At 33.5% G+C, this 12,860-nt stretch overlaps 1 protein-coding gene across 1 annotated transcript in view; it reads right to left on the minus strand.

The window, feature by feature from the left end:
- Positions 1-12,860, minus strand: part of LOC129224157 (gamma-tubulin complex component 6-like) — a 107,180-nt gene that overhangs the window by 62,580 nt on the left and 31,740 nt on the right. The window contains exons 8-9 of the mRNA XM_054858573.1: positions 4,224-4,371; positions 2,765-2,903 (exon numbers count right to left, since the gene is read on the minus strand). Of these exons, the coding sequence (XP_054714548.1) occupies positions 2,765-2,903; positions 4,224-4,371 (287 nt within the window). The remainder of the gene's footprint in view (positions 1-2,764; positions 2,904-4,223; positions 4,372-12,860) is intronic.

Consider the following 12,860-nt stretch of genomic DNA (forward strand, 5'->3'; position numbering starts at 1 on the left):
ATTATTTAAAACACTTATTGACACAATAAAAACCATACTTTTGACATACTTGTGCTTTTTTCTAACTAAAATGATCTTGCATTGTTTCTTTTTCCTTTATAAATTAAAATATTATGCAATTGATTTTTAAAAAAATCACAAAATTAAAATGCCGATATATTAAATTTTCACAAATTGTCTGAGATAAAAATCTTAGCTTGGCCCAAGCTGCTTATGTATTGCATTTAGGAGCGCATACATCTGCCAACACATTTGTGTTATGAATTTGAACAACTCCATTACAAGGAAATAGAGCTCAAATAAAGTCTTTTTAGTTTTGAAACTTGCTACCACTGCATTTTGAAGCACTGCACACAGTATTTTAAGTTAATTATTCCATTTGAAGTGTAGTATATTTAAAAAAGGAGAATTTACACTCATCACGATTTTGATGTCTACTAAAATACTCAATGGCACAATGCACATTACTAGGCAGTTTCTTTGGTAGAAAGGGGAGATCAGTAATTAAACACTGTTCTTCTTAAATTGAAATTCAAAGGGTTTTGAAATGCCTAGAATTTTTTTTTTTTACTCTTATAGGTAGTTAAAATTATGGCCTGAAAAGTGTTGAAAAACACCCAAAGCCAAGTTTCAGTTTTTGCCAAATGTTCCTACGGAGTATGGAAAATGTGCTTAGCTTAGTTGGCATTTGTGTGTGTGTTGGGGGGGGGGGGGGGGTGAGCTAACCCTATTCTGCAGACAAGTACGTTTTCTGGATGAAATCATATTTAATACTAAAGTCAGTGGTGACGGCGATCGAGGGGGGGGGGGGTGATCATGGTGCACTAGACTGTTTGATTATTTGCAAGGTGTTTTAAGTGTTATTTCTCCTCTTAATTTTTTTTGGGGGAGGGGGGGCGCTCAGTACTTTTTGAGTGGTGCATCATTGGTCTTGGGTGGGGGGGGGGGACACTGCGTTGAAATAGTGCCCTTTTTAAAAAAAGTGCCCTTTCAAAGGCCAGCACCCTGCCCTTTTTTTTCCTAGAGTGAACACTACACAACGCCAAGGACGGTCAAGTGAGAACAATAAGCAATCGTCATTGCTCAACAAGTCAGGAGAAACTAAAATACTGTTTGACCACGGATTGTATGGAATTGGCAAACATCCAGTTGAGGCGACTCCATATGAATGAGGGGAAAAATAAAATTTTATGCGCATATTCCGCTCATTTGAATGAGACTCTGCTTAATTTAGAGGCTGACATACATCTGCAAAATCTGACGTCCCTGAAAACTAATAGATGCTTCCATTTCCGCATGTAAACCGGATGTTTGCCTTTCCATACAATCCGTGGTTAGACAGTACAGTGATTGATGAAACTGAAATTATTAAATATAACCGTATTGCAATGAAAACATAATTTATTCTGCTGGACCATACTGCATTAAATAAAATTTATTTCAGTACAGAACCTTTTTTTTTTGGGGGGGGGGGGGGAGAGCTTCCTGTACTGTCACATATTTGTGTCTTAATTAGAAGAAAACTAGGAAGTTTCCCACAAGCCAACTCAACTAAAACGTCCCAATTCAATGCGTCCCAACAATCACTTCATTTGATTGTTTTTTCAAAGTAGCATTTACAAATTTTGCATCAAAATATGGGGTCTTCTAGTTAGGAGCCATATTTATTACCCTAACCCTGGCCATGAATCAGGGTTTATTTATTTTAAACTTAAATGGCCAAAATTGATTTTAAATGTGTGCCTTGTTGGGTGTAGCAATTCTGTTTATTTACTGATATATTTGCTGTTTGTAGTATTCTGCGTTCCTTTTTTATTTTTATCATTCTGGTGTGTCTTTTGGAGTGTTCACTGAGTAGAAATGGGTGTTATATGTATTATGAAAGAGTTTAAGAGTGAGAAGGGGGATAGGCGGATCTCTTGTGAGTTAAGTCATACGTTCTGCCTGTTTGAGGGGGAGGATGAGTCTGTTTTTGAGGAGGATTATATTTGCACTAAATGCGCTGAACTCTCAGACTTAAGAGTTAGGATGCTAACTTTGGAAGCCCAGTTAGCATTCGGTTGTGAGTCAGTTGTAGAGGGAACTGTAAATATACCAGAGATAAAGGGGGAAGTTACAAATAAGGAGCCAGACTGGGAAACTAAGGGTGCAAACAAATCTAAGAAGGTTCTTCTACCTTTACATAGGAGTTTAGTAAGACTACATTTGGAGTATGCTGTGCAGTTTTGGTCGCCTTATCTGAGGAAAGATTTTTGTGTATTGGAAAGGGTTCAAAGAAGGGTAACTAGACTAGTAAGGGGACTTTCAGATTTAGATTATGATACCAGACTTAATAGGCTTAATATGTATAGCCTGGAGCAAAGGAGAGTCAGAGGGGACATGACTCAGTTGTTTAAATTTATCACAATGAATGATATTAATGGATTAAATTTTTACACCGAAAGCCAGGCGAGGGGTCATTGTTTTAAGCTATTCAAATCTCAGGCTAACCTGGGAATAAGGAAAAAGTATTACTTTAGTAGGGTTGTAGGCACTTGGAACAGCTTACCAGAAGAGGTGGTAATAAGCAAGGGGGTGGATAGCTTTAAAAGGGCCATTGATCTTCATTGGGGACTAATAAATTGACAAGGACCAGCCTAGCTGGGCCAAGAGCCTGTTGCTGGTCGTCACATTTGTATTTGTATTTAAATTGCAGTCAAACAGCTATGTCAATACTTTTAATTCTTATTCACTAACAAACAATTAAAACTTCTCAATAACTTACTTTATTATTTGAGCATTTTTAAAGACATCCATCTTCAGCAAGCTCATGTTTGGAGTATTCATCTTTACAGAAAAGATGTATTCCGTATACAAGGAAAGACATTTTTTCACACCTGTTTTCAAGCCAGTCAATATTAATCCTTAAAAATAAAAAAATGGGAATCAAACAAGAAAATAATAAACAAGAAAGTAGTAAAAAAAATGCAATTGTTAAAAACATAGAAAGTATAACATCAAAAAACAATTACTGTATTGTTTCAAATTTGCCATTAGCGACCTTACTGAGAAAATAGCTTAAATTTTAGATATTTATGCATGTAGACAAATACAGTATTTCTTTGAATTATGCCCCAAGTTTCAAGAGTTGCCAAGTTGAAGGCAAAGCTTGGGTATTTAACAGTAAGTAACCACCCCTAAGCCAAGTGCTAACTTACTTTAGAAGCAGTAACTTACTGCTAAAAACCCAAGCTTTGCCTTCAATTCACTAGTCGAACTGCACGATGCTGTGGACACTGGTTGGTGAGATAAATTTACTTTATCTTCCAGTTTTTGGCACTCTCAGCTTCAATGAGATAACATCTGTCTCCAACTTGGTTATTCACTATTCCAGACTGAAGAGTTCTAATGAGAACGAAACTGCAGTCTCTGGATGTGATGGCCGAGCTGTCTGGTATATTGCATGTAGTTCTGCCTTAGCCCTGGCTTAGGGGCAGTAACTTATTGCTATATATATACTAATTACTCAATTAACAGATACAATGCTGCAAATAATATCCGAGTTTCTTTCCTAAGTGCTCTTATTTTCATGTAATAAACTACAGTCCGTAAATGTAGCTTTTTTAAAGCAAAAAATTTATCATTTTGACTCCCAAATCTGAACACTTTTATTAATCTTGCTGATAATGGCAAAATTATCAGTTGCCACATGCAACAGTTCTAGTAAATTTGAAAAATAGGGGGTTAAAAATTATCTGGTTATCAACACCAGATTGTCACTTCAAAAATAAAGTAATAACCTCAAAGAAAAGGCAATAAGTAATTAACAAACCTTTTCCGCCAAAACCAAGATGCAGCTTTTATAAACTTATTAAAAGTGTATTACATGCATTAATTGAAGTATTGAAGAGTTTGTTACATTACTTTCAACAAGTCAAAAAGATAATGTAAAAGACTGAGTAAAATAAGGGGGAAATTTTCACAAAAAGGGGTGACTAATGAAATTGTTTCTACAGGCCACAGGCGAATTTTTCCAGTTTTGTCTTTTACTTGCCTACAATGAAACATATTCAACATTAATAATTTTTCCACAATCAATATCTCACAGGGTGTGACTTTCATACATAAGTATAAATGTACAGACATAAATGCATGAATATAGAAATACACATTTGTATGCACATAAAAAGAAACATGAATGTACAATATGAGAAAAACATAAATACATTTGATTATTCTTATACCATCTATAGAAGGATGAATGTCGCCACACCAATTCTGAAGCATATGAAATATATTTCCAGAAGTAACTAAATCTGACATTACTCCGCAAGTGCTTCCAGTCGAGCAATTTGGAAGGTGAATCCCTTGTTTAAGTTCAAATAAACCTACCTATAAAAGATTTAAAAAATAAATAAATAAAAAGAGGAAAACTGAAAAAGAAATATATGAAAGAAAAAAGCAGCTTAAATATTTCATTGTTCAGGGGCTAACATTGAGTGGAAAGAAAACTCCCCTCTAACATTCACATTTGAAAAGAAACAAAATTTTTGGAAGAAAAAAGAAAGTAACAATATTATTTGACTATATTTTCGAATTATGTATTGTCACATTTCAAAAGTTTGAGTTTGATGTCATGATTTTTTTTTTTTTTACAAGAAACCATTTTAAAAGTACTAACAAATATTTCACTACATTTACACACATGTTCCAAAAAGTCTAATTCCTATTCTTTACATAATAGTATAAAAAGAGAATATCAGTATATGTAATATATAGTCAATTCTTGATAACTCGAAACCCCAAGGGACTGGCTAAAACGTTCGAGTTATTGGTAATTCGAGTTAGAGGAAGTTTCCACAACAGTCTCAAGAGTTTGGGACCCGATGAAAACTTCGAAATAAAGGAATATTTGAGTCATCGATATTCGACCGTATTTAGCAATTTGTTTCCACGCATGTAATTAAGTATTAAAAAAAAAAAAAGAAGCTCAATTTTATCAAAACATATCCATCCACAATAGAGATAAAAGTAAATACTTTGAAATGAACATTCTAATTTATCAAAGGGTAAATTGAATTGAAAATATTATTTCAATGAAAAAAGGTATAACATTCCAGGGGTGATATAGTGCCACAAAGCCATTCTGCTATTGGGTCATTCCATGAAAAAAATCTACCCTTTGCCCTTCACGCGACAGTTCATATATTTCATTAAAAAGTAATAATTTTAAAGGGTGGTGACGAAATTTTTTGCTGAAGAAATCACACATAAGTTTGTAATTTGTTAAGCAGAAAAAAAAAATTTCATTAATATTTCAAAGTATTGTTTTTAATGAAATATATGAGGGGTCACGTGCGGGACAACTGACCATTTTCTGTGGAATGGCCCTGCTGCTCTTCAGGAATTCTAATTAATCAAGACTTAGGCGTTTACTTCCATCTGCCCGGAAAGTCTTCCACTCTCGGAATTGAAGCTGTAACGTGACGCATGAAGTTATTTTTTTGAAATTTCTTACTTTGACGAGTCCAGAATTTAGCAGCTTCGGTATTTCGCCTCCGAATCGGGTTAAAAATTATCAGCAACAAAATATGTCCTTGGATTTCAGTTCCGATGCCGGATAGATTAGTTATTCCATCTGCTATCACGACGAGAGCCACATTTTTTAAAAAAATATATTATAAATTGTTCAGTACTTCCTTTCTGCAACTTTTTGAATAAATTGAATTATGACTGTACATTTGGAGGGTTGATATTGCAAAGTTAATCAGATAATAAATTTTAAAATTCTTGAAAAGTTTCTAACCAAAAATTTTTGGTGAAAAAAGTTTTTGATATAATTTTCCGAAAGAAAAAAATGAAACAAATTATTAGCTTGACAGTTTCGTAAGCTGTATGACCAACCCCCAATTAAGTTTTCAACCTCTTTTTAGTTGTATCAGTGCATGTTACCGACTCATCTCCATGATAATTCAGTCAAAAAAAAGATAGAAAGAACGAAAAGTTAAGGTAAATAATTTTAAAAACAATTATAAAACAGCAGGAAACAACTATGCTTTTTTAATTTTTATCTTGAAAGGTATTTTGACTTTTTTAAAGCATTAACAAATTTATTTTAAAAAACTCGCATTAAAGTTAAATATTTATGTTTCCATTTTCTAATTAAAATATATTAAATCAGTTTTATCTGTGAAAAAACCAAGAACAATGTGAACAGATTACTAACAAACAAAATTGGTAATAAAGGAGAGCTCCAAAAACTCGGCACTCGATAACCAGGCCGAATCCAGAAAACTCAGCCACCATAAAACGTAAAATTCCCCGCCAAAAAATCTGTGGCACGTGCATTCTCGATAACCCCGGGTTTTCCTAAACTTGGCCACTTTTCTGTTCATACTAGGCCGAGTTTTCGGGACTTTACTGTATTAAAATTGAATAAATAAGAACTGCAGGTATGTGTTTTGATATAACGAGGAACTACTTCTTTTTCTTGTTAACATATCACATTTTAATGAAAAGACTGCACAATTTTAACATTGTTATTATATGTTGTACTGCATTTTCCTGTATATTATCTGCGGCGGCATATAATCCGCGGATAATATGATGCAAAAAAATGAAGTTTTGATGTAACATACAAATTTAGCAACTAAACTAAAAACTTGAAGAAGTAATAACTTTTGAGGTATATTCAATATTAAAAAACAAAATAATCCAAAAAATAAAGTTTTTTTCTTGAAATTGTCATTATAGTTCGCTGATTACTTGAAGACAGAGTCAAGAAAGGAGCAAACGGTCTAATAATCTTGTGCAGAAGACTTCGTTTTTTACTGTATGTTGTTCATTTTACGTAACCTGAATCGCATAAGAACATTCAAGCTATGTAAAATAACCAACATGCAGGCAGGGTTAACGATTGAAAAGAAAAACATTCAAGCTATGTAAAGTAACCAACCTACAGGCAGGATTTACGAGCGCTAAGAACATTCAAGCTATGTAAAATAACCAACATACAGGCAGGGTTTACGATCTCTAATGGGCGAATCCTACTGGAAATATTGAGGTTCAATGCGTTGGTGTTGAGAAAAAAAATGCACAGATAGCCCGCGGCAGTGTATAAATTCGCACCACGTTAATTTTACACTTTTTTAACAGATAATCCGCTGATTATATACAGGAAAATACGGTAACTTAATGTGCAAAAGTAAAAATTTTACTTGTTTATTATTTTCGTATTCTGCGTTTTAGATCTTGTAAATTCTGAAAACTATTTCACATTATCTTGAATAGATCTTCATTGAATCAAAAATTTTGAAACTAAATAAATAAATAAATATTACTTAATCAATACTAGTGATGTTCCGGATATCCGAATCCGTATCCGCGGATATCTGAGGGAAATAAAGATCTGTATCCGTATCCGTTACTTTTTTGACGGATCTTAAACGCATATTTCTATTCTAAAATTTTTAAATATTTGAATAAAAGACTCTTAAATTTCATTTGAATTAGGTTTTATTCCCTATTTAAATTTTAAGGTATCATTTTAGAAGCCAATTTGTATCCCCCCCCCCTCCCCCGTTGCAAAAACAAAGGGGAAACAAATTTTAAAAGTGTGTATCAGTGCGTCTTTTTGTGGCATCGTAGCTCCTAAACAGATAAACCGATTTTGATAGTTCATTTTTCGTTCAAAAGGTGACTTGATCGAAAGTGTTCTTAGCTTGGCTTCATTTTTGTAGAACTTCAATTAAAAACCGAGATATTAATTAAAAACCGACTTAACGTTTTTCACAATTAGGGTGGTAAAAATTTACCCGTACGTAAAAAATGTTGGCCCTCATTGAAAGAACGAAGTTTTCTGCGTTTGATATTTATTTGAAACTTCCAACTGATATACAGTAGGAGCTATAATCTTGTTAAGTAAATTTTAAATGCAATTCTAAGCCTTTATACGCATGATTGGTAACGATTTTATAGTCGGAAGATAAGGAGAAAAGCTCAATGATTTAAAATTTTTACCTGCTATCAGTTCATACTTGTTAACAAATGTGTAATCTGACCCATTGGGGGATTTATGGGGGGCAGAGGGGGGCAATGCCCCCCCAGTTTTGGGAGTACTTTATGTAGTAACAACACATCTTCCAAAATTTTTTTAAAAAAGTCATTTTTTCTTTTCTTTTTTTACTAGTTCAGAAGGGCATGGGTGGATTTATAGGAGGGGGCATGGGGGCAATGCCTCCCCCCAGTTTTGGGAGGACTTTAAATAGTGACAACACATCTTCCAAAATCTTTAAAAAAAATGATTTTTTTTGTTTTCTTTTTGGTATAGTTCAATGAAAATGAAGAGAATAGCGAATGTCCTTTTCTGATGGGGGGAAAGAAAAAAAAAGAACATTAAATACAAATAGTACAGTTGCCACTGGGGTGCTGAAAATATACCTAAATTCATTATTTTGGACTGAAAACCATTTGGGCAAATAGATAAATGAAAATATAGGCTAAATAAGCTATGCATTCAGCTGCAACACTTATTGAGGATTATTTTTAAATTAGAACCTAAAAACCTAAAACAAAGGAAACCCCCTCCCTCATCTGCGCTTACAGAATGATCTACTCGTTATGATTTGTTTTTTTTCTTTTCAGAATGTTTCTTTTTTTTTTTTTCAATTTGCGCGATTTCAAAAACTAGATATTTTGTGTTGTTACAGACGAAAAATTTTGAAGAACCTTCTGGATTCACACATTCAGTAAAATTGTAAAAATCCTTTAACCGTAAAAACTGACGAATTTTCGTAAAAATTACAAAAATCTGCAAGTAAGAGTGAATTACATATAGGGCCAGATTTGCCTATAAGATAAGCAAGCTTCGGGCCACTGCTTTGAAGTGGGTCCGTAACTCACAAAAAATTGCATGATTTGTTCCTTAAAAAATGGAAAGTGTTTGAAAAAACTAATCTCATTTTCAAGTGCTTGAAAACCTTGAATATTCGGAAACGTGTGGCTACAAACCTTAAATTTTAAAATTTCTAACAAATAGTAGGGGGAGGTATGCCAAAATATGTCAAATTCAGCTCCTTGCTACATCCTTCATTAAAAGGGTAAAAATCATGGTTCTTGCGTTAGTAACATACTACTTGAAATAAAATTTTGTGATTTAGTTAATCCCGAATGCAGTATTTTGGAAATTCTTTCGTATTGATTGCTTTTATCTTGCTTCTACTGCATATTGTTAATCTGTTTAGCCTGGAAAAAAATGACACTACCTTTATTCCTTTTAGTTTTCTGCACTGCTTATAAATTTAAAAAAAGGTTGTTGTAATGAGAGAATTCTATAGTTTATTTTTTCTTTTAAACTTAAAATAGCTGTTTTTTTTAAGTTTGAACAATACTGTACAACTATATAATCTAGTACTCAATTTCAGAGACTGGAAAGTGCAAATGAGGTGCTTCAAATTATTAAATGTTCTAAAATCCTTGAAAAGAATCGGCGCATTATAACCTACTAGGGCTCTTGTGCCAAAACACCCAATCCAAGCAACCAAACCTTGAAAATAATTAGACAAGTCTTTGAAACTCCTAAGCAAAGTGTACTTCTATATTTTATTTCTTATCAAGTGCATAAATTATGAATTTTTCTAATAAGTAGTATGTTACACTCATGTTACATATTTTCTAAATCTATACACCATTTCTTTAAAGTATTAACTTACATCACAAAGCACATTTAAATCATAAAACTTTTTTTAAGAAATATTTATCTATTTTTTCCCCGAGATTTTCGTCTATCCAATTAACCCTTATAAGGCTTCAAAATGCAGAATTTTATATATTACAAACCCGTACCCCCTAACACTGGAGATATTTTATATCCCACTTAAAAGGGAGCCCTGCGTCACTCTCTTGATAGTCACCTCTCTTAAGGTCAATTCAAAAAGGACAGTATGAAAACACACATTAATGAAAACAACACAAAAAAAAAAGTAAAGCATGGCCTTATGCAACACCAGGAAAGCAGGCCAAAACATGGGGAGGGGGGGCAATTTAAAATGTTGCTCAAAAAAAAAAAATCCTGCCCCCCCCCCCCCCCCCAGGAATTCAGTCCTAAATCCGCCTATGATCTGACCAGCGAAATTCATCTTAATATGAAGTCGGCTCTCTGGGACATGTTTTGTTTTTTTAATTTTTAATTTAATATAAGTTTTTGTTATTGGTTTGGGGTTTCTGTTATTCTTCATTTTTGTTTTTCTCTGCATCCTTCCAAAAAAGTGAGACAAAATTCTCTATTGTATTTACTGTTTGTAAAGGTGTTCTCGGCTCTGTATTTTGTCGGTTGGAGTAAGTTCGGTGGAATGGGTCAGCGCTGCATTTATGCTGAAATAAAATGCGAAAAATTATTTCTAGCCTGTCCTTTAGCAGCTTTACACTCTTGTTCCTGCATCCTACATCTACCAAGCAAGCTAGAAATAATTTTTCACATTCCATCTAAGCATTAATGCAGTGCTGGCCCATTCCTTCCAACTCTCCCTCAATTTTAACGGAGATTTCTTTAAAGAGTAAATCATAGTCTTGATTATATTTTTGCCGCAGTTGACATTTTTTGAAAAAACTGCCATTATTCTGACGGGAATACCTTCCGTAACAAATTTTACACTTGGCTATTTGAATTGGGTAAAAAAAATTTTGAGATCCATATCCGTATCCGTGGATCTTGACACTAATGATCCGGATCCATATCCGCGGATCTACTTTTTTAACGATCCGGCACATCACTAATCAATACTATGTAAATCGTTGAGCACATGTCTGTGTGTGTGTGTCTGTATTTCCTCCGGACTGTTAATGTCTACCTGGTTAATGCTGGTTACATAGGGGGAGGGGGGATTGCAAGACATCGAGAGGAAGCCATTCCGCCTGTCTCACCCATCTAAATTTAATAGGGACGGATCTATAAAATGGTAAAAATAGAATTACAGCCATCAATTGTCCTCCTCTGAATGCGATAGACGGAATTGGCGAGCCAAGCGAGCAGGGGACAGTGCTTCCAAGTTGAATTTAAGTTTTAAGGAACATTACTGTTTGAATTTGAAGTGGCAATTTGTTTGTGGGGTGTGTCTGTATGTCATCATATACTCAATGCTGCTTTTTTTAATGTAACATGAAGTGGCAATTAAAATGTTTTATGCATAAAGTTAAGATTATGAAGCCCTTCCCAAAAACATATTAAACGTTCAGGTTATATAAAAAAATTACAATTTATTACAATGATAGAGAGCTGAAATAGTTTAATTTTTTTCGAAAGTTTCAGCCTTATTTTTTAGTCTGTTTTTTCTTAGTTCTTAGTCGTTTAATAAGTTGTACCCCCCCCCCCCCCCCCCCCCCCCCCCGAAAGAAGAACTTCAGTCTACTCAAAACATTTACAGAGTAATTTTTATTTGAAACTACAGTGTAAAATCCTGCGTTTTGTGTGTAATACTTTCTAAAATATTTTGAAACAGGGGTGCCACCCAGTGGTTGGAAAAACTACATTTTTTTGGTAGCAAACTACAACTACAACTACTTTTTTAAAATGTAGCAACTACAAACTACTTTTGAAATGTAGTCGCTACTTCGCTACTTTTTAAAAAATAAATAAATAAAAACATACACATACACACTGTTTGGGAATTGAACAAAAATAATTCAAAAAGTGGTTTAGACTAATAAATTGGCTCATTTGAACATGGAATTTTACTAAGAATTATTTATTCTTTCCTTCCTTTAATTAGCCAATTAGTCATTCAAAGCATTTTTTACGAATACAGTAAAACCTGTTTAAGTTGGCCACTTGCTGTGCACTACTTTAGTGGTCAACTTAAACAGGTGGTCAACTTAGAGAGCTTGATTTATATGATAAGGGCTAATTCCGTGCCTGAAAAAAGCGGTTAACTTTGATAGGTGGTCAACTTACAAAGGTGGTCAACTTCACAGGTTTTACTATATTCGCTTCAGGAAAGGAATAAAAGTTGAAAGAATTCAACCTTCAAATTTTTAATCCATTTCTAACAGTGAATATTTAATTCAAGAAGTGCAACTTGGCTACTTGAAAATGTAAATAGATGCAGTCATAATTTAATTTAAATTTTACACAGACATACATATTCATAAAATTGATTTTAGATGATGAAAAACATTTTTTAAACAAAATTTAATTATCACTATAGTAGTTAATTGTATAGGGAACTTATATTTTTTTAGGAACTAATTAATTGGTTTAGAGCATCAAGTTACTGTTCCGGACCTGGACACTATCTCTCTTATTATGCCACTGATAAAATGAAATAAAAGCATTTTTCAATTTTACCGAAAGCCTCAAAAACTTAAATATTTAATAATTGACTTTTATTAGGTTAATGTATCAACACTCAATCAGTAAAAAAAAGATATAGAAAAATATCAAAAACGGTACTAGTATTTATACTCGAATATTAATAAATATAAAATATGAAATGAACGCTTACTTCTCTTCAATGTACAATTTTAAACTGCGCGGCAACGCAATTCGATTTATGCGGAGTTTTTCTCGAGTAACGAGTTTTGGAACTAACGCGAATTTCTCATCCGCAACACACTTAATATTAGCTTCATGAATAAACGTTCCCTTTAGCAATCACTGAAAGCGGAAATTCCCCACACCGTACTAGTTGAAACATTGCTTTGTCAGTTGGGAGCTCCGCTTCTTTTTCATTCTAAATAATTTCCCATAAGTTTATCTGATGTTCAAAAATTGAAGGAAAAATAGAAAGTTTCTGACAACTAAAGAAATGTAAAGATTTTCGATATGCTTGAACAACTAAAGAGTGTGTAGAATATACGTAATTACTGTATCCACTGCACAGTATTAT

Source organism: Uloborus diversus, chromosome 6 (genome assembly GCF_026930045.1).
Source record: "Uloborus diversus isolate 005 chromosome 6, Udiv.v.3.1, whole genome shotgun sequence".
NCBI classification, from domain to species: Eukaryota; Metazoa; Arthropoda; class Arachnida; order Araneae; family Uloboridae; genus Uloborus; species Uloborus diversus.